General features: G+C 43.6%; 3 protein-coding genes across 3 annotated transcripts; 1 reads left to right on the top strand and 2 right to left on the bottom strand.

The window, feature by feature from the left end:
- Positions 1–2,620: 2,620 nt before the first annotated feature.
- Positions 2,621–9,617, bottom strand: fam89a (family with sequence similarity 89 member A). Its single transcript, XM_020103721.2, has 2 exons — positions 9,176–9,617; positions 2,621–7,423 (listed from the first exon to the last, which is right to left on the bottom strand). The coding sequence occupies exons 1-2, from the start codon at positions 9,422–9,424 to the stop codon at positions 7,142–7,144; spliced, it is 531 nt and encodes a 176-aa protein (XP_019959280.1). The 5' UTR covers positions 9,425–9,617; the 3' UTR covers positions 2,621–7,141.
- A 3,398-nt stretch (positions 9,618–13,015) lies between these two features.
- On the bottom strand, positions 13,016–16,439 carry sprtn (SprT-like N-terminal domain). Its single transcript, XM_020103733.2, has 5 exons — positions 15,949–16,439; positions 15,657–15,756; positions 15,437–15,565; positions 15,029–15,323; positions 13,016–14,723 (listed from the first exon to the last, which is right to left on the bottom strand). Exons 1-5 carry the CDS (start codon positions 16,272–16,274, stop codon positions 13,807–13,809), a joined length of 1,767 nt encoding a protein of 588 aa, XP_019959292.2. The 5' UTR covers positions 16,275–16,439; the 3' UTR covers positions 13,016–13,806.
- A 703-nt stretch (positions 16,440–17,142) lies between these two features.
- Positions 17,143–20,366, top strand: exoc8 (exocyst complex component 8). Its single transcript, XM_020103731.2, has 4 exons — positions 17,143–18,399; positions 18,707–18,960; positions 19,058–19,306; positions 19,415–20,366. Exons 1-4 carry the CDS (start codon positions 17,256–17,258, stop codon positions 19,820–19,822), a joined length of 2,055 nt encoding a protein of 684 aa, XP_019959290.1. The 5' UTR covers positions 17,143–17,255; the 3' UTR covers positions 19,823–20,366.
- Positions 20,367–22,602: the final 2,236 nt, after the last annotated feature.

The following is a 22,602-nucleotide window of genomic DNA, read 5'->3' as shown; positions in this document are numbered from 1 at the left end:
TGTGGATCATGTGTCTGTAAACACAACAGATGTTCAGTCAGAGTTTTTTTTTTCTTCGAAGGGATGATCATTTATGAGCACTTCTTTTGCATTACCTCGCAATAAATATAGTGTTTCCTCTTCCCATCCTTCTGAACCATCGCCCACACAGGAAAGTCAGAGAGAATAGCGTCCTCTTATTGTCGGGGCTTTTAAATAAAAGTGTCCGTCTCACAGTTTAACGTGGATTATACCAGAATATTTTCTATTTTTGGTTTTGAAATGTGCAAAGAGACATGATATTGAAATAGCTGTGGCTCTCTGACATAGACCAGCCCTCAACATTTGGGTGCGACATGTGTTCCTGTGATGAATTATGTAAAAACCCACTTGCGGAGCGAGTGGCCACAGTCTGCAGAGAGACAGATAAATGTTGCAGCATGTGAACCGTCTGTTACACACAAGATATGAAAAACAAAATGTTTGCACTTTCACATAGTTGCTCAGGGTTGCATGTGATTTTGTGCATGTGTGTGTTTGCGCGTGCTGCCCCTGCACATGGATACGTGTTATTACAGGTCTGTGAATAGTTGAGGATACAGCACATGAACGTGGAATGTGTCCTCGCCCTGGGTGGATCTGCTACAGAGTCTCTGTGGAAATCAATCCACGCAAACACAACAACATCATCTCATTGAAGAAAAACAATCCAAAGCTTGAATTCATTAGATCGTAATAAAGAAATAAATAAACATGAGCATTATGTTTTGTGTTTTTTCTGCAGTGCTGTGATTCGTCTGTGTGAACAAACCGCTGAGAGAGCTTCTGAATGTGGAGTCTGGAAAGTGTTGTTCACTTACTGTGGCGTGTAGCGGTTTAATCTGAGACTAAACAGATTAAGATTACAGCCACTGACCTGCAGGTCTGGAGGAGAAGACCAGCATGGAGTCAGTTCGCCCTCCGTGTTTCTGCTGATTTAAAACACTTTACTGAAAATCTATTTGTTCATTCTGTTGATCAATTGAACCAAAAGGTACAGACTGGAGGCCACAGTTTAAATTTTACATTTCATAATCAACCATGTTCAACACAGAGTTGATCAAATAGCATGATCTGAGATGAACAGTGGAAACTTTTAAAACTAGAGCGCATACTTCTACAATCAAGCCACGCCTAATTTCACACATTCATAAATATCAGTCCCCTAAATGTTCTTTTTTCCATCAAGATCCATGAATTATTGATAAAGTTGAGTAGTTCTTCAGTAATCTTGCTTTTAAACCAACAAACAAACAACCTTCTTGGCGGAGCTCATAAAAATGTTAATCCAAACATGCACTGTCATCATTAACACACACACACACGCCTCCAATTAGATGAATCTGCGTTGATTGATCCAGAACTGATGAAGAACGTGTTTAAAGCTGTTCTGGGTGCAGCTGCATTCACGACATGTAAAGATTCTAATAACCTGTTGCACAGTAACAACAGGAGGAAACAAACAGCTGAGTCATGACCTCAGAGGAATCAATGGAATGAAGAGAACAAGCCAGAGGAAACAGAGGGAAACTCTGATGTGAGATAAAACACACGACTAAATATCAAAGTGACGCTGTCAGTCTAAAAACATCCACCTCTTCTTTCACACATGTTGCTTTGAGGGACGAGCGTCACAGTCCGGCTCTGATGTGGAAATCTGTCCCCTGCGGAGAGAGTGATGCGCACCTTGGATTTGCCCGCTCGGTCAAGATTATGTTAATCTGCTCTAATCTCCCGACAGACGCTCGGACAGGCAGCACGAGACCAGAGCACAGAGAGGCAACATGGGATTCCAATCACGCTCAGTGAAAGCCAGGGCCTTCGTACACAGAAAACCTCCCAACTGTGAGGACACAAGCTCAGAGACGAACAACAGAACTGAGTTCATCTGTCGTCTGCTCAGCTGGTTTATCACGTTTTAAAGAAACGCATTTGTGACCTCTGCAGCTGCCACACTCTGATATTTCAAATCTGAACATCTCAGCAGAGATGTGGAGAACGTGTTCATACGATAGCTGCCTGGCCCAGTTCTTCAGTCTCTCTGGGAGGGTTGTGAATATGAAAACATACAAACAGTTGTATCATCATCAGTGATTCCTCTGAAGCTCTCAGCACGAGGAGATGCTACTTCAAAGCCATCACATCCTGCCGCTGCGGAGATGATCAATTAAAGCGGAACGGCACCGACGTGGCACAGACTCCGCTGCAAAATGCAGATCGGTGCATTTAAATGCAGGTCAGAGTGAGATGCATTCAGGAGAAAGAAAGAAGTAGGGCAGCAGAGAGAGGAGGAAGACGGTGGAGAGAGAACTGAGTCTTTCAGTGTTTGGTTCTGTGAGGGGATGAAGAGGATCGTTAACGTTCTGTGGTTTATGTTGTGTCTTCACAGTTTTGGACAATTGTTGGATTCAGGAATCTTTTTTCGCTGTGAGACAGCCGGATGGTGATTTTGTGTAAATGTGAGGTTTTAGCAAAGCGGTTGTTGGAGACGTGTGCAAAGAAAAAATTATCAAAAACAGACTGAGCTGATTTAAGATTCATTTCACTCCAAATTATCGTCTAGTTGAGTTTCTATTCCACAACAACACAAACTCCAGACCTGGAAAGTATGGAATCACTTTATTAAATTAATATCAGGATAATAATTATGAGAGAAAAGCACTGAGACTATAACAGTAGTATGGTCGTTCAGGGTTAAAGAGCAGGAGTCATGATGGATGATAACAACACAGGCTTCACACGTGTTCGTCTATACAACACAAAATACATCAAAACGTCTGTCGCTATAGTGACTTAAAGAATGATGATATATATAAATACGACATTTCAGATATTCAAAGCTTGAACGTGATTATTCTGGAAGTCAATGCTGGTAAAATGGCTGCAAACCCCATGTTAGCGTCTGTTTAATGTTTCATGGCTGATTTAACAGAAATCTCCACACAGGTCGGTTTATTTCAGCTGGAGAAGAAACGTACGTTTCAACAAAATGCGTTTTTAAACATTTGAGGCTTTTTCAGGGAAGCAAATAAACACGTTACAGGGATAAATCTCCTCCCTGACACCCATTAAATACCATCAACTTTGATTAAGAGTCTCCATTTGCTATTTTTTGGTGCAGCCACTTCCGCAACCTTCACATTTCCCAGAATGCATCCCGTAGAATCACGAGAGCACAGCTGCGTACACACGGCAACGCCTCATCTCTGCGGTTGCATTTGCATTCTGGTCTATTGAGGCCACTCGAGTAGAAAACATTTCTCCGTGTGATTGTTTGGCTCCAGAAAGAAGCACTCGCTTTTTGATTTAGAGAAACTAGCACTGAAAGTTTGACGTTCATAGTTTGTTGGAGTAAATCCGTTAAAGTGGCGGGTGGATCATTTACATCTGTACGGCTACTGATGTAAAACAACACGACCAAATAATACAAAGTGACATGACGAGGATTTAAGATGTTACTCGTCCCAACAACACAAACCACATTTTGCCACAGGTTTCTCCTGAGAAGGCATCACCACGTTTACACATCCAACGGTTTTTTTTTTTTTTCAAAGTAGAAAATACACGATATTCAACTGCTGACGTTACAACACTGGGTGCAGTTTGCTGGTGTTGTTAAAAGCAGAACGAAGCTCTTATTACTGAACATTTATCGAAGGCTGCTCGACGTGGAGGAAAATGTCTTTTTATTTATATCAGTCAGTGTTGATAATCGTCAGGATAAATGTGAAGAAATCATTGTTTGTTTCAAATTTAAAGGCAAACTACACAGAAAACTGAGGCTGACTCAAAACAAAGCCAAACAACCATTATGCTGAACTTCTGTTATATTGCTGTTGAAGAAAATGACACGTTCTCTCCCAGCCTTGCTCCTCACCTTTTAATCAGTCTGAGACCTGAAGATTTCTAAAGGCACTAAATGTGTAGACATCCAATAACAGGCCTGGGTCATGATTTCTCATCGGTTAGATTGTTTGTGAGCTTTAACAACAGAACACTTTTTTTTTTTTTTTTAAATCACCCAAAAACGCGTAATTTGACTGAAAAGTATTAGCAGCACTCAGATCCAAACTGTGGAAAGAAATAACACAAACATTCAATTGAAATTATATAATAAAACCATTGTTCTCTGCCTCTGATTGGTTATGTAGTTGTATTAAGACATTTTCAGACGCATTAAGATTATTATGAACAACGAAGGGTTTCAAGTGAGTAAATACGTGAGAAGCAGAAAAAGAGTGAAACCAAACTCAGATTGGAGTCAAAAGACAAAAATCCTCGACAGACCTTTAGAGTTGTGAAGTGATCAAACTGGTAAAAGGAATAGTTTGACGTTTCTCGTCGTCCGTCCTCGTTCACACGTGTTTGTCTCTGAACTCCGGTTTGTGTCCAGATTTAAACACTGAGCTGTTAATTAATGAGCTTTAGTGGTGCTGCTGGATTTTCTTTCTGCCGAAGAGAGCGAGGTGAACCCTTTCCCCGCTCACGATGCTGCTAAGCTAAGCTTACGACCTGCAGGAGGTGGTTTCGTAACTTCTGTACAAACACGAGGGTGGCATCGATGTTATTATGCAACACTCAGCCCAAAAACAAAAAACGCCAAACTTTTCCTTCACCAACAAACGTTGTACAGTTACTACACATCAAGCTTCGAGCTCGTTACACAAACCAATGTGTAGCTGTGACTGTGTCCAACAGTAAATTTAATCCTCTAGACTTTCATACGTCAGTCGGTGGAGTCAATGTCACAATAACCACGTCGTTAGGAATCAGACATTAGTGTTTCCGTGACACTGGGACAGTGAAGCACAGAGAATAACGTGTGTTTAGTGTCCAGCTCCATTCATCAGCTGTGAAAAGACTCGTGGAGACATTCTTCAACACATCAGGTCAGATGTTGAACTGCACCTTTAAAGTCAAATGAAAGTTTTTCTTCTTCGGCAGCTTGAACCAAATACATTTCATCTTGAGTGCTGCACTTTCTTTGGTTTGTGTTCCAAATGTACACGTGACGTCATGTGATCTGTATCGTAGAATGTTTATAAAGATGGACGACGTGCCTGCTCCCGAAAAGTGGAGCCAAATCATCTTGACCCCCCCCCCCGGTGGCTGGATTCGGTATAGGTTTTAAACCCTGCCTCCTCCATGTTAGCCAAAGGGCATGGAACTAAATTAAAAGGTCGGATATTTTGGCTTCACTTTTGTACAACAGGAGGAGGTGAAGACGTGTCGTCCATCTTTCTACACAGTGTGATCTTAACAGACGCAATATCAACACACAACTGAAAACAGCGACTGCTCGCCGGAGCTGCGACGTTAGCGTGCTACACAGAGTTCAGATATTCAGGAAGACCGGACAGAGCATTCAAATGAACATTAGAAGTTAAGAATATATGCGAACACACACATCCAATTGTCTTTGCCTGACGTAAGATACATGACGCAGGACGACGGCAAAAGAAAGAGACGTAGAGTTTAAAGTAAGGCTGTGTTTGCAAATGGAAACTCAGACTGTGCACAGAGATCTGTGAGGACACTGGAACCGTCCTCACTCTGAACATGACAGACACTCCCTGGTACAATCTTGTTAGAGATAAGTAATGAGTAGAAATGGAAAAGTCCCCGCTGCTACAGTTTTTAGGACGAGGCTCGGACAATTTTAACGGAAACCCGGTGGATGTAAGAAAACGCTGAAATAACAATCGCTCTGAAGAAGTAAATATTGTTCAGCATGAGCCTGCATGTGCTGCTACGGTGAGAATGGTTAAGATCTTGTAGGATACGAAGTTTTATAAAAGTACCCTGTATTCAACTGATATTTGCTGCCAGGTTTAGAGCGACAGCTTCGTGTTTGCTCCGCAACACTGACGACAGTAACGCCCTCGCGATCTGACCGAAGCAGAACTTGTCAAAGTCGCCGGCCGCCGATGGCAGATCAGATTTATGCACTTGTGATTCCCCTGTAAGTCCGTTCCAACGGTCAAGTGCAAGCTACAAGAGAAGTTCATCGTCGCCGGTCAGTTTCTCAAATCTTGGCAACATCTAGATAGAATATATTAACACAAGCCTCAAAGTTGTGTAGAAAATGGCTCATGTTGTGTAGTTGTGTTCCTGATGATTACTGGTTGTCACCTCCTAACGGGTTATGTTGACGAATAATTAGTGTTTATCACAACTTGGGTTTTATTTTCATAGTTCTGGCTGCCATTTCTACTGATTAAGATAATATTGCACTCAAACTAATTGCTGAGCGTCTGCCGAAGCTCCCAGATCTCAGCGATTAACTCGATGATTACAATGTTAAGTTGTAATGAAGTTTGTAATATCCATGACTCATCCAGCATTTTGAACGTTTCACATTTTCAGAGCAAACGTCTGCTCCGTCTAAAAGGCAAAGAAAGTGAGGACCTCGCCCATGCACAGACACGCCCTCCGCTCTTCTCAGGTGTGAGGTCTCCACCTCTTTCTCCACTACAGAGGTCTGACAACGTTAACACGCCCACACAGTCTCCATCAACACGTCGACGAGGTCGATCGTCTCTTTGCACCAACATCGATCGCAGAGCTCAGAAACCTCATCCTCTTTCCAGCACGTAAAAGCTGTGCCCTTGTTCCTGGGTAGAGCCGAAGTACAAACTTTCCATTGAGAGCTATTTATATTATATAATAAATAATAAAACTTTGTTCATATATCTTGGTTATGTAAAAAAACGTTTTGCCAAAAAGGGAAACTGGCTAGTGGATACAGAAGCAGCGGCAGAGCTGGTTATAAAAAGGAATACATCATTTACATATATTGCCTAATTTTGAATATGCAAAGTCTTTAAATACAATCCATCTCGACTCCTGAGTGTTTCAGAGGGCGTCATCAGCGACGTATCGTCAGGACACCGGGGCGCAGGTAAGAGTTTCACCTGAGGAGGAGAATGATGACGCTGGAGCTGGTGCTTTATATTTACAGTCTGTTATGGTAAAGAGACACCGTCTCTCTGACCCATCGCTCCCTTCTCAGAGGCCAAAAGGTTTTTTTTTTTAGAGCCGCTCCACTTATCCTCCAGCTTTACTCCGTCCGCTTCCCCCGAAATGTCTTTCCATCTGCAAGAGAGATGCTGAGAACGAGGCCTCAGATGGTGACGTGAAAAGAGTCCCAGCTGTCGTCTTTGCTGATGCCGCTCCCGTTCTTAGCCGCTGTCCCGTCTCCGACCTCCCCGTCCGGCTGCTCCCCGGTGGGAGTGGCGCCAGGCTCCGGGTAATACTCGTCGTCCTCGTCGAAGTAGCCGTTCTCCATCATGCTGAGGCTGGAGGCGGCGCTCAGATCCTGGCAGCTGCCCTTGTACTCCTGGATGGACTCGTGGAGCGACCACAGCTGGCACAGCAGGGACATGTCCTGCTGACGCAAACCCACCTGGAGCGGGCAGACGCAAGGTCCTCGTTAACACACGTGACATTTAAGTATTTCATTTTGGAATATTAAGTGTTCACTGGTTCTGAACTGCTGCTCTAATTAGTTACCCAGGAATTTTGTGTATGAATTGTTGGAAGATGGTGAAAAAGTCTTAGTCTAAGGGTTAGGGTCCAAAACTCAGAGGTTTTATTTAGCGTCTCATAAGAGAAATAAATGAGGGAAATCCTCACAATTTCGAAGCTGTAGTTTCTGCTTGAAAAGTGACTCAACAATCAAAATAGCTGCTGATTAATCCTCGGCCGATCAAAGCCCGATAATCGTTTAAGTTGATTAGACGAAACCAGCTGGACTTGATAAAGACATAAACTCGATGATCTACGTCAAGGAGAAAAACCCTGCACACGTTATCTCTCAAACTGCAAACAGAGACAGTACGTCTCCATAGTCTTTACCACAGACAAGCCGAGTGATCTGAGATCAATCCTGACCCGTCTGTTAGCAGAAGATCAGTTCAACGTTGTTTGTAGTTTTATTACAGCGCCAAGATTTGGCGTGATACTTCAACAGATTGTAATCCAACCGGACGTTACGACACAAGATGCACAACATTACAAACTCAAGACTGAAGCGTCTGAGTGTCTGCAGGGTTAAAAAGGCACATTTCTGCTGCATACCACCGTGCTGACAATGCAGCGTGAACCGAGGGTCACGGCGTTGTCTTCCACGCAAATTACACAGAGCGGACATGTGAGTCAGGCGGAGTTCAAACAGCTGAGAGAGCTTTTAGTTTCCAAAAGACAGCAGAGAACTTATCAGACAGACTCTTAGTAACACATTAACAGAAACAGAGCAATGGGCCTGGAGTCAAGCTCCCGCAGCACAAACAGTCCAAACCACTAAGAGGTTTGAGTCTCAACAACTGTTTGACCCTTTTTAATCTGAGTAATTGAAATGAGTTCGTCCAGGAGCCGTTAAAAGGAGTCGAGCGTGATAAAGACGTCTGGTCGTGATATGAAAATCCCTGCTGCTGGCAAAGGGAGAGAGAAATCAGTGTTTGGTTACATGTGTTAATATAAAACTAATAGAAATAACTTTATTTGTAAAGCACTGATCTAAACAAAGTGATTGAATGAACTCAAATAAAAAGGTTTTCAATTCAGTCCAATTTCAAAGTAAAAGATTCATGGGTTTTTATTTTGGCTCATGTGTCATTATAACAATAAAGGGCAAAGTAGACAGTGAAAGCTTTTTAATTGAGCTTTAATTTATTTTTGCCTGATCCCTGATCCTGTTTTCTCTTGGGTGGTGGTGGGGGGGTTGAGGTTTCTTCGTGCCAGACTCCGTTAGAAAAAATCGGGTTTTAACTCACCACGCTTGCAAATGTCTTTCTCCAGTGTGCAGCCGAGAAGTCAATGCAGTCTGACAATATTTTTGTCCGAACACTGGTTAGCATGATCGGACAAAAACACACAACAGTGGAGGTAATTTAGAGACTAGTTTGAGCGTAATGTCCCGTGTTAGAAAAGCCACCTGGGCTGTTACGGAAAAAAGCGAGCTCCCTGTTTGAGAATGGGTGTTTTCTTCATAACATAAGGCGCCTGTTTAACTGTATATACGCCGAATTCACCAGAGGAGTGTGTTGACACGTAAAAAGACGAAAGTCGCAGTTTAACTCGAGCTCAACTTTGCCTCGGAGCCACTCGACTTCAAAATACCGCATTTTCCCAAGGGAGGCTGGTCGCGAGATCTCACCATCTCCTTCCGCAGCAGGGCCAGGGCAGCGTCCAGGTTGGCCGGCTTGTTGGCCAGCAGGTTGTCGCTGTGGTTGCGGCCTCGGCTCAGGTCGTCCTGGATCATCGTCTTCTTCACGTACATCCGCTCCATGTCCCTCCAGGAGCCGCCGCTCGAGTTCAGCAAGCCGCTCAGGCTCTTGGGCAGCGGCGGCAGCCCCTCGATGCAGGCCATTCCCCCCGCAGCTCCGTGCGAAGACTTCCCGTTCATGGCGTCGAGGGTCGGAGGAAGAGGAAGAGGAGAAGTTCTTTCTCTCTTTTTTTTTTTTTTTTTATCACTTTAACTCAAATGTTTGTTCCTGGAGACACAAAGAGAAAAAGCGGAGCTCGAGGTTCCAGCTGCGAACCACCCGAGAAACTGTCCGCACACCGAGGGGCCGTGAAGGCAACACGCAGGGAGGGATACCGGACTTCCGGTTGGGTTGACAGAATAAAAGCACCCAAAGAAGAGAGGAGGAGAAGAAATAAGTTTCACCAAAATAAATCATTTGGTTTTTTCCCTTCATTGAGACAATACCAGAAAGAAAACATAAACGTATTCACGTCGTCCCTCAAATTCAAACCTGAATAAACAAAAAACTGTGATAAAACACGAAACGTCCAAGAGAAGAGAAGAGAAAACTTTATTGACCCACACTTCAGCGTGCCTTTTTACTGCTTACTATGTTGTACTAGTACTAGTTGTACTATGTTTTGAGTATTTTCCTTAAGGAAGTTTTGTGTTTTTCCATTGTGACACTTGAACTCAAACTGTGCGTACTTCAAAATATAAATATCTCCCATTCATACTGCACAATCCTTTTTCTAGTATTGTAATATTTTTATACTGTTTCCTATTTTGATATTTATTCTTGCACAGACCACAGACAGATCTTTGTATGTGTAAACCTGTATGTTTTATTTTTCAATGGTAGAAGTGGGATAAAACAAATTTGAGTGACTCATTTCCCATTTTGTCAAATGGCATCAGTATATTTGTACATGTGATTTATTGTGTGTATTTTGAATATACTGTATTTCTTATGGGTTATTATCTCTTTATTGTGTTGCCGTGGAGGTGATGTGTGTGCAGTGCAGAGACTTTTATTTTGGAGCTCCACTTCTCTCCTGTTGAGATGAATTGTTGTAAAGTTGACGCTTGTGGCTCGTGGCAGTGAAATCTGCTTCCTGTCCATTTAACACAGTGACTGCTGGGCGTCTCCCTGCCAACAACACAACTGTCTCCAATTATCATGTTTATTCATGTGTCATTTGATAATTACTCTAAATGAATGATTACTCAAAACATTTCATAAGAAGATAATTCAATTAAATTCCTATAAACCACACTCTTGAATTGGATTATAGTAAAAAAAAACCTGACATATTTAAGCCCAAATAATTTGTTTATGAACTCAAACTGTACAAATATCATCTGCATGAAGAAAGATGATTCACTGTTGATCATAATTTCTTAACTTTCATTGAAGGAAAAAGAGAATTTCAACTTCTGATCTTTTAAACGAGTGAATCTTTGTTCCGATGATTGTCTGTTACATCTCTAATGATAAAACCAAAGTTAGCTCATGTTGATTTGTCCCTGTTTTAATAAGAAATCTATACTTTGTACGATTTAACATTTAATTACATTTAATAGAGGAGTGTGATTGTTTGATTCCCTCAAATAAAACAAATGGATAGATTTCCACCCTCATGACATCATAGTGCAGACAGAGGGTTTGAGGTCATGACAGGAGTGTGTGTGTGTGTGTGTGTGTGTGTAGACAATAGTTTGAATATAAAGGACAGATGGTGGGCTTCACTTCCCGCCCCCCCTGGTCTGCGGCCCGACACAACAATAATACAACAATAACCATGAAACCAACACACAAAAGCATCACACACGCTCTTTAGACAGAGAAGAGCATGTGCTGTGTACCACACACACACACACACACACACACAGAGTCAGGCAGATGGATGAAAGCCTGAAGCCTGGTATTCCTCATCTGTCTGTTTCAATAGATAATATTTAACTCATTTGTCTCTGACAGTTAAAACATTAAGATGCACAAGATACATAAGATAAGATATATATATATATATATATATATACATGGTACAATACGATATGATACGGTACAGTAATCTTTTATTAGTCCCACAACAGGGAACTCTGTTACAGCATCAATATACAATATAAATGCAAGTAAATATAAAATATATAAATGAACTAGAACTAATATATATACAATGTGAGATTAAGTTAAGCAGATATCATCGTCCTGAGATTCGAATGTGTCTCAAATTGTTTTAATAGCATTCTATCAATTTGGAATTAAATGTTGTATTTGCCCTTGAACAAATCCAAATCCCCTCTGCCCGCTCCAGCAATTAGCCATCAGCTAACAGTCCACATCTGCACAGTTTACCCAGCCGGTTCAGGGACAATCTGTTTGTTTCAGGGGTTTTATGAGCAGCGGGACCCTCTGTAAGCTTTCATCCCCACCACCATTATCATTATCGTCGCTGCCGCCTGCGATCTAAGGATTAGGCGTATGATGGAACCCCCTGGGGATGCATGTAACCGTAGCAGGGTGGTGTTAATCTGCGTTACTAAAAAGCACAATGAGTTTGGATCACTTAGCGTAGGCTGGCTAATAATGGTCCAAAGATATCCGCTTATAGTCCCGGCTGGAAATGTGATCTCTTACCTAAAGGCCAAAGAAAGAGTACAGTGAATATACACACGTCACTCCTGTACATTTCATTCTGCTGTTTAAATGGCCATTGTATTAGTAGATCAACAAATGATTTACTTTGAAAGTCAATTTATGTTTTATCTTATTTCTTCTTACATCATTTTAGGTTTTTTCTTTTGAATTTTGGTTTTCTGCCACCTTCTGAATTAAAATTCAATAATATGAACCGACACCTCAAATAATAACACAAAAGTGTGCTTCCGTCCCGTCTCGCTACAGGAACAACTGACACAACGTCACCGCGTTGAACTTGGAGCTTGTCTGGGATGTGTCACCGTCAGAGAGAGACAATGGGTGTGAAAGGAAGGAGGGAGGTTGTGAGTGTGCGTTTGGAGGAGGTCAGCTTCCTGTAGTGTGTGGCAGGTCAGGAAAGAGGAGTGGCCGGTGGTGACAGCTGTTGCGGGGCCTCAGCAGGAGGAAGAGGAGGATGAGGGTTTCCTCCCCGAGTCACACAGGATCGGTCTCTGTGGTGGTGGGGTTTTGCAAAAACACAAAATGCAAGTTTGTGTAACTTTGAATTTAAAGGGGCGGTTGGGCCTTGGTGGAGGGATGAGCTCCACTGAGTGGTATTCTTTAAACGTCTCATCTCACGACCTCAAGCGTCAGAGAGAATCCACGCTTCCTGTCCCGGATGCATTCATCACTTGACGGGGTTGACGCCTGTGCAGCCAGATGGTTTTCTCAGCACGAGGATGTGGTGACCGGAGCGGGACGTGTGGATTCTGACACGCTCTGTCACTGCCCCTGGCCTCGCTCCAGTCTGGGCTGCGGCGACAGGAGGGCGTAGTCCTGATCAGCAGCTGGCCTCACGCTGTCTGACCTCTGACCTCACCCTCTACTCCCCCTCACCCACCAGCTCTGGTACGCCCACTATCTGTCTGCCTTCCTCACACAGCACACCCCCCTTCACTATACACACTCTCAGAGGTTTTGTTCTTTGAATGTCTGTGTCACATTATCACAGATTTTAAAAAGCTCTGAAAGTAAAATAATTTAGTAGTGAATATTTATTGTTTGATGATATTTGTTGTGGTCACTTGTAATTACTCCAAACAGGTAAATTGAACAATAAAATAATTTTATTAGCAACAAAACCATGAACAAAGAACTTAAACGTATAAAATTCGGATGTTTTTGCAGTAATCTTCACATTTCACGTACAAATAATAAAAGTGAAAACCACCCTCCTGTGTTTTACTGTAAATGTGAACATCAGTATTGCAGCATGACTATGGAATATTCAGAAACCCTCACAGAGCCCGACCCTGCGGACGGACGCAGTGTTCGGTGTCAGAGCGAAGTGGAAATAAACAGCTAGCGAGTGTGAAATGTGATTCCTGCAGATCAGCAGGGGTCAGTCGGTGTCTCCTGATGTCTGAAGGACACATCGGACTAAAATCAGCCCATCCACCCACAGAGGAGGCAAAAATACCTGCAGCAGTTTTCACATCATACTGGAACTGTCACTGATTGCTGATCAATACGATAGAAAATAGTGTTAGAATGACGTATTCCATGCAGTGAAAACCACAGTGCTTCACATTCTGATAAAACACACAAACCTGAGGATTTACTGGAAATGTTTTTTCCTGATGAAACTGAAAACTCAGTGAACTTACATTATCTGTTAAACCCTGATGCTTTCTTAAAATGCTAAAGCATTGGGCTGTCAGCCGGCACTTGTGATAAGAGAAGAATGTGTATTATTGTATTATGTGTATGAAAAAACAATCTAACTTGGAAGTTAAACCATGTATTAAAACCAAAAGTTGTTAATACCACAAAAAGGCAAATGTTAAAACTAATTCCCTGAAACTTCTCTCGGATATTTGGAAGTTCGTTTTTTTTCTCCTCAGCAGAGACAGGAGTCAAGATGCTCATTGATCTTTGACTCCTGCACCTTCGCTTGGCACACGGGACAGCTGACCATCAGCGAGGAGGAGGAGGAGGATGAGGAGGAGGAGGAGGAAGAAGTGGTGGCTGTAGCAGTAACAGGTCTTCGCTGCACTGCAGGTGATCTCGTCTTTACCGACTCCCCTGACGCTGATGATTCGGCGCCTAATGTTTTCTGGAAGAAGTCAAAGACGCTGGCTGAGCTGTTGTCCCACGGCCTCTTCCTCGGGTTCTGACCTCCACCTGCTGCTCCTGACGTACTGTCACTGTTGAAATATTTTGACTGTGTTGGTTTATCGGTGCTGTCTCTGTTTAAAACTACAGTTGGACCTGGCGTAGGCGTGCTGGCAGAGGAGGAACTTTGTTGTTTAGGAATCAGTGAAGAGACTGAGGTAGCGCTCGTCTTTGGCGATGTCAGCGAGTCTCTTTTAGTCTCAGTATTTGAGGAGTGGCTCCCTGATTTTCTGACGCCTATGCTGTTAAAAACATCCTGGATGGACTTTTGCTTTGTTGTCTCTGCTCCTTGGCTTCTGTTGCTGTTGCTGTGTGGTTTAAGGATTCTAACCGGTGACCCGTTGATGTTGACAAACACACGCGTGTTACCCACCGACCTCTTTTTAGGCGGCTTTTGGCCCGTGGAGGGAAAAGCACCAGAGATTCCAGAGCGTACAGGCGAAGTGAGACTTTTAGCCGGGGACGAGGGGGGGAAGAGTTTCTTGGGAGGAGAGGAGACTGGGCTGGACGATGGTGTTTTCACAGGAGGAACTGTTGGTTTGTGAAATGGGGAGGAAGACGTGGAGGTCTGCGACTTCCCCCCGAGAAGGAAGCCTTTACCGGTAAACGGGATAATGTTCCTTATATCCTGTGATCCAGAACCTGAGAGGAGAAGAAGTGCAAATTAGAGTGAAGCAGTAGACCAGAGCCGTAGACTGGATATCAAGACGGACGACACATCTCCACTTCCTCTCGCTGTACAGAAATAAGTTATCCAGTTTATACGGCATCAAATAACTTTATATTTATATATTTAAATGACACTTCATGGTCTGTGCAAATAAGTGATTCTAAAACACTTAACGGTACGTAATAAAGTATGTCTATCTATCTATCTATCTATCTATAAATGTTGAAACTACACATCGATTACAGCTGAAGACACACAGGAGGTCCGGTCGTGTTACCTGTAGCTGTACTGGAAGGTTTGCCACTTCCAGAGGTCTCCTTAATTAACGTCTTCCCGTCCTTTTTACCATCCTTCTTGCCTTTCTTGCCATATCCTTCAGGCTCCTTGATCTTGGTGTAAGTCCCGCCACACGTCCTCTGGTGGTCCGCCCACCAGGGGTCCAGAGACGACGGAGCCCGGTTCATGGCCCTCTTCACGTAGCCAAAGAAGGGCTTGCGGTTCTGGCAGGGCCCGTTGCACCGCCACCAGTGCTGCCGGTACACATCAACCTCATCGTGGAAGCTGTGGTAGATCTGAGGAGAAGACGGAGGACGGACAGGAGTTTCAGTGGGTTGTTTTTTCTTTAGATCACAGTATTAATTCACTGATAAGATTTCGGCTGAATGTGTATTAGAAGAGGTCGTACGGTGATATTCGTTCCAGTGGCATCGTTGATACGATTCATATGTTTGCAGAACTCAGGTCCGTGACCGTCTCTGTCTCTGTTGTTCTGGGTCACGAACAGGAGGGCGTGAATCATTTCATGGAGGAGAGTCTGGGGAAAAAAAAAAAAAGATTCCTCTCTGATCAAGGAATCCAGATCACATTCCCAGCTGGGATTTAAGACTTGAGTGTTTCCTCGTTACCTGAACCAGGTCTTTTCTGGGTCTCAGTTTCAGCAGAGGTTCACTGAGTCTGATGGAACACAGTCCACCTCGGCCCTCGTACGAACACACACCGGCACATCTAAGAAAAAGAGCAGACACATTAAACTGTGCATGGAAATATCAACGATAAATCAGCAGCATTGATTTATTGAGATGACCCAAACCAAACTCCATGTAAAAATCAGGCAATTTTACAGGATTTGGATGATACAGTGATTTTGACCGAACAGCCACGTCAACATCAGACACCAGCTGACAGCAGGTGACTTACAGCGTCATTCGGCGGCTCCACTTCACCTCCACGCCGCTGAGCTTCCCCCAGAAGAACGTGTGGTTGAACTCCAGGAACATGGCCCGGACATCGGGGCTGGGGTCCAGCGTCTCCCAGGACTCGTCCACGATGGACAGCGGCCTCTCGGGCTTCTCCCAGTGGGGGACGACCTCGCCGCCGGTGCCGGAGGAGGACACGTCCAGCCTCCGCTTCTTGCTGCTGCTCTGTCCGACATCATCGAGACGGTTCGACGGGAACGACGACGCCTGGTACTCGGTGTCAAACTGCTCCTGCAGCTGCAGCGCGAGCAGGAAATCCTCCTCCATGACAACAGGAAGTCATTAACCAGCTGACGGACGTTAGCTCACCTCGGTTGGCATCTGTCCAATGCACGTTCTGTTAAAACATCTCAGTAAACTGTGAGAATGTCTAGAATGACTCCATCTTTTCTTCTTGTTGACGTTTGCCCACAGCCGCCAAAAACTTCCGGTGTCCCTCCGCTCAAAATTTGACCTACTTCCGCTGAATTTCAAAATAAAATTACACAAATTAAAACAAGTGCTGTACTTTTATAGTTTTTTGTATAATTGTACTTTACTTGAGTTTTCGTATTTTCTACCACTTAGTAGCAATAATAATACGATTTTTTTGTACTTTATAGCACCTTGCAGAACACATTTACAAGGTGCTTTACAAGTACAATGACAAATGTAGTGATCACACAGCATTAGAATAAAAATAGATAGATACAGGAATAACAATATGTAACAGATGAAGATAAGAGAAAAAAACGAGATAAAATAAACATTTTTAGAAACTGTCGTAAGATCAGAACTTATAATTTATAGTTTTCAAGTGGCTTCTTAGAACTCAGCTTTTTTATCTGCTCTTATTGTGAAACTGAAAGTTGAGCCAAAAAAACAAAGCAATGAATCCTGGGATATGTAGTCTTTATGTATATTATGTAGTTGGTCGATACAAAAACCTTTCCGGGGTCTTTTTTTGTCGCTTCATGATCAAAATAATTAAAGATATTGTCAAATTTTAAATTTTAAATTAATATTTAAATGATTTTGAGTGAAGAGTGACATTATGTTTCAATCACAACAAAAATCATTTAAAGAAAATAACCACTGTGTGAGCTGTTTGTTGATCATCTGAGTTTCGCCTGAATCCCGTGACGTTCCAAGGGAGTTGACTACTTCCTGTTTGGGTTTCAAAGCGGAAATGAACGGAGGAGCTGTGACCGACTCTTCCTCTGCGAACATTTAGCGTCGACTTGATTTTTAACACAACAAACGCACAACATGTCGGAAACCGGTAACCGGCTCCGGAAGCTGCTCGAGTCGCCGAACTTCGAGCCGCAGAACTACGTGAAGCAGCTGTCGCAACAGTCCGACGGCGACCGAGACCTGCAGGAGCACCGGCAGAAGATCCAGAACCTGGCGGACGAGACGGCGCAGAACCTGAAGAAGAACGTCTACAAGAACTACAGGCAGTTCATCGAGACGGCCAAGGAGATCTCCTACCTGGAGAGCGAGATGTACCAGCTGAGCCACATCCTCACCGAGCAGAAGAGCATCATGGAGAGCATCACCCAGGCCCTGCTGTCCACGGACAAGGACGAGACCTCCAAGGAGATGCAGGCTGCTTTCCCCAAAGAGACCGAGGAGCTGAAGCAGAGGACGCTCACCTCCCTGCTGGAGAAGGTGGAGGGAGCTAAGACCATCATGGACACCCCGGGGAGGCACCTTGTCTACAACGGAGACCTGGTTGAGTTTGACGTGGACAACATGTCCCCCATCCAGAAGGTGCACGCTTTCCTCATGAACGACTGCCTGCTGATCGCCACCTGGCTGCCCAACCGCAGAGGCACCGTGAAGTACAAGTACAACGCCCTGTACGACCTGGAGAGCTTCGCCGTGATCAACGTGAAAGACAACCCCCCCATGAAGGACATGTTCAAGATCCTCATGTTCCCCGACAGCCGCATCTTCCAGGCGGAGAACAGCAAGGTCAAGAAGGAGTGGCTGGAGATCCTGGACGAAACCAAGAAGAGCAAGGTCACCAAGGAGCGGCACAAGAAAGAGGAGGAGGTCCCGATCTCACCTGTGAGAGCAGAGGTGTCCACCAACCCTTTCGACGAGGACGAGCCAGTGGACGCCCAAGAAGGCGTGGACCTCAGCCCGGAGTGGATCCAGGAGTTGCCCGAGGATCTGGACGTCTGCATCGCCCAGAGAGACTTCGAGGGCGCCGTGGACCTGCTGGACAAACTCAACGAGTATCTCAAAGACGAGCCGGTCACCCAGAAGGTCAAAGACCTCAGGCTGACGGTGGAGGAGCGTGTGCGGCAGCTGACGGAGGTCCTGGTGTTCGAGTTGTCTCCGGATCGTTCACTTCGCGGAGGACCTAAAGCCACAAGACGGGCTGTGTCCCAGCTGATCAGACTAGGTATTTTGTTTTCAGTCACACCTCACACATCCACCACACAGCAGCTGGTCTTGTGTCTTCTCTAAACCGTCTTCACGCCACCATGGGCTAATCGTTTCTGGGGGACAATATTAAATCCCATTAATTTATGTTTATTGTTTTCTATTTCAGCAAAAAATGAAGAGGTCAACCTTTCTAAAAAAAGTGTGTAGTCGTAGCTACAATAGACAACAACACAATCGAGAATTACAGCATGAATCCATTAAAACATCTGGGCTGAATCTACTTTTCCACTCCTGCTGAATAGTTTTATTCCGCTGTGTTTCAGGCCAGTCCACAAAAGCCTGCGAGCTGTTTCTGAAGAACCGTGCTGCCGCGGTGCAGACGGCCATACGGCAGCTTCGCATCGAGGGAGCCACGCTGCTCTACATCCACAAACTCTGCAACATCTTCTTCACCAGCTTGCTGGAGACGGCCAAGGAGTTTGAGATGGATTTTGCAGGAAACACAGGCTGCTACTCTGCCTTCGTGGTCTGGTCCAAATCGGCCATGAGGATGTTCGTGGACGCCTTCAGCAAACAGGTAGGAAGAGGAGACGAGTCACAAAGTCAGACAGGACAACCACAGGGTTTAATGATGTGACAGTCATCCTGAAACTGGGACTGTTTATTGTCTTCAGGTGTTCGACAGTAAGGAGAGCCTGTCAACGGCAGCGGAGTGTGTGAAAGTGGCTAAAGAACACTGTCAGCAGCTGACAGAGATCGGCCTGGACCTGACCTTCACCTTGCAGTCGCTGCTGGTCAAAGACATCAAGGCGGCGCTGCAGAGCTACAACGACATCATCATCGAAGCCACCAAGCACCGAAACTCCGAGGAGATGTGGAGGAGGATGAACCTCATGACCCCCGAGGCTCTGACTAAACTCAAGGTGCACGTTCTGTTTGTTCTTGTTGGTTCTCAAGTTGTCAGTGAAGTAACGTCAGATTGGAAGAATGATGTCACAGATACATTATCATATTGGTCTTTTTCTCTGCAGGACGAGATGCGCAGCTGCGGCATTGGCAGCTTCGAGCAGTACACTGGTGACGGCTGCTGGGTGAACCTGAGCTACACCATCGTGGCCTTCACCAAGCAGATGATGAGCTTCCTGGAGGAAGGACTGAAGCTCTACTTCCCCGAGCTGCACATGGTGCTGCTGGAGAGCCTGAGGGAGATCATCCTGGTGGCCGTGCAGCACGTGGACTACAGCCTCCGCTGCGAGCAGGACCCCGAGAAGAAGGCCTTCGTCCTGCAGAACGCCACCTTCCTCCACGACACGGTGCTGCCCGTGGTGGAGCGGAGGTTCGAGGAGGGCGTGGGCAAACCGGCCAAACAGCTGCAGGACCTGAGGAAAAGCACGAGGCCGGTTCGCATCAACCCAGAGAGCACCACGTCGGTGGTCTGAGACTGATCCCAGCTTCTTTAGGACATTTCAACAAAAGCGAGAAACTGCAATAAAGCTGTAACCGAACGTGGCAGTACTTTCAGCTGGACGTCGGTTGTTTTGCGACAGGACACGGATAAAACATGAATCCTAGGAAACGTAAGTATGTGAGAAAAGATACTTCGGAGTCCCATAAAAATACTTATTGAAATTGGCTAATAGTGAAAAGTAAAATGATCTATATGCTGTGCAGTTTTTTGGGCACGTTGTGACCCAGTGTTCTCTGAAATAAGGTAACACAAATTTTTTTTTTCGTGGAGTATCTGAGTACTCCAGCTGTTAGAAAGTGAAAATGTTGTGATGTTTGATCCTCTCACATCATTATTGTTCAGGCTACTGGATCGTTATCAGGCACCAAATAGTATCCTGACATACTAGGACTGATTCAAAAGGGATGACTGAAAAGAACATGCACTGGTAAATGTTCACTGCTTTACTGTAAAAAGTCCAAATTGTTTGTTTGACAGTAACATAAGAAATCTATTAAAAACCATAATGCACACAACACAACCTTTATTTCTTTATTTGGTTTAAATGCACTGAATGACCTCCACTGGTTTATCCTCTGTTGTGTCTGTGTTCCTCCAGATCTGAGCTTTGTGTCTTTACACACTGAAGACACACAACTCTCCTGCAATAGAGACGTTTATCACAGCAGCCATATTGATTTCCACACACGTGTAATTAATAACATTAACAATGGCTCAGTTCTCGACGAGCTGTTCCAGTGAGCATGCATTCACAAAACAAAGACCCTGGAATGACTCCCCTGAGTTGGAGTGACGCTTTTGTTCTCTGCTTTGTCAAAAATATCTGCTGTAAAATTATATTTCCATGTTCACTTTAAATTATATAATAATAATAAAACCTTTATTTATATAGCACTTTTCTTCATAAAGTGCTTAACCGAAATAATAACCAAAAAAAAAAATTACATTAAGAGAAAGATAATAAAACAAGAATGGCCCAACAGTTCCCTCTATAACCACATTCAGATTTATTTCACAAACTCATAGATATCAGCTTCATTAATGAGCCTGAATAAAAAGTTCTTAATGCAGCTCGGACTTTCATTGCTTCAAAAGTGATAAGTAGAATTTTAAAATCAATGCAGATGAACATCAATGTCTTTCTTCCCTGTCCATCCATCTACTTTATCTCAATATATTTTTCAAACGTGCATCAGCGCTCTTCTTATTCTCTATCATTTATTATTCTTTATCATTTCCAGAAGAGTCACATTAAAGAAGTCTTATCTTTTCATTTTTACAGCAGCCATTTTGACTTAGTCATAGTGGGAGGTAACAGCATTTAATGACGTCTCCTCTCCTGCAATTATTTCAGTGCGATGCGGCGAGTGATGTTATTAATTTCACCTGTTCGATGTGTTTATTCAGCCTGAGGTGTTGGGCTGCGTTTCAAAAGTTAGGAACCATTGTAACAGAGGAAGAAACAAATCGGCCAAAAACTGGGAAACAACATAATTAATGAAAACTCTGTCTGCAGATTATTGGATGAATCCAGTCTTATACTTTTACTTTTCATTCTAAAAACATCTTAGGATACAGAGATGGACAGAAACACTGAGTTATACTTCCACAATAAAACGTCTCTCTCTCCAAAATAAAAGCAACAAAGATGATTTGCATGCTCAATTAAAATATATCTTCCAATAACACAAAGATAAGTTTATTTCTTGATCCTTAATTCATGACTATATTGCCCTCTTGTGGCGCCCCCTCTATTGAACCGTATTCCTGGAAAACATCATAAAAGTCGGAGTTGTATTTATTTTTACTAAACGTCTGTGTTCTAAATATCCTGTTGTTTGGTAGAAGATACAATTCTGAATTCAATCATCTGACCAGCGACAACAGATCCAGTAAAACCAATCTGGATCACGTTACTGAAACATGCAAACAGATGCTCCTCTCTTGCTGTAAAACTGCAACAGGAACTGACGATGCAGATATTTTTAGACGCGTGATTGTTCTCTCTGCTTCACAGCTCATCTCGTTATAATCACTGATGTGATCAAGGGCTCGGGGAAAGCCTCGGGTGAAGTTATCAGCTTATCCTCCTCAGAGAGTCGGTGGACAAGGGTGGGAGGATTATTCAAGAGGAATTCACTCAGTCAGCGCAGGGAAAAATATAAACAATTACAGTAATAGTTTTAGGTCAGCAAACATTTAGAAGAGATGCTTTAACTCAGCATCTTCATCCAAGAAACAGCTTCTGTTTAATACAGAATAATTTAATTCCACTTTATAACTCAAGATACTTATAACTGATTATATTGATCCTGGAGGGAAATGACTCAGCAAAGCATTTACAATCAACCCCATTGTTCCGATTCAAGCGATGCACTCGTGTTTCAATAATTATTATCCAACAAGACATAATGTAGGTGAATGGATTCTGATTAATTGGTACTTTTACGGTTAGTACTTAAAATATACATTGATACTAATACGGTAACATTTTTTACTTGCAGCTGAGTATCTGTAGACTATTTACATCTGAGTACTTCTTCCAACTCCTGTATTTCATTCTTTAAACCCTCAATGTGTAGGATTTTAAATGTTTTTAATGAAAGCTCTATGCACAGTGACAATGAAAGCAAAGGAAAAGGTGTAGAGTTGAATGTGTGTAGATGCAGAGTATGCTGCAGTACATGTGAAGACTTAGATGAATGTCATAATTTACAGGTAATGAAACTAACAGGGCTGATAAATGGAAAG

Source organism: Paralichthys olivaceus, chromosome 19 (assembly GCF_024713975.1).
Source record: "Paralichthys olivaceus isolate ysfri-2021 chromosome 19, ASM2471397v2, whole genome shotgun sequence".
Lineage (NCBI taxonomy): Eukaryota > Metazoa > Chordata > Actinopteri > Pleuronectiformes > Paralichthyidae > Paralichthys > Paralichthys olivaceus.
This window is presented reverse-complemented; position numbering and strand designations above follow the sequence as displayed.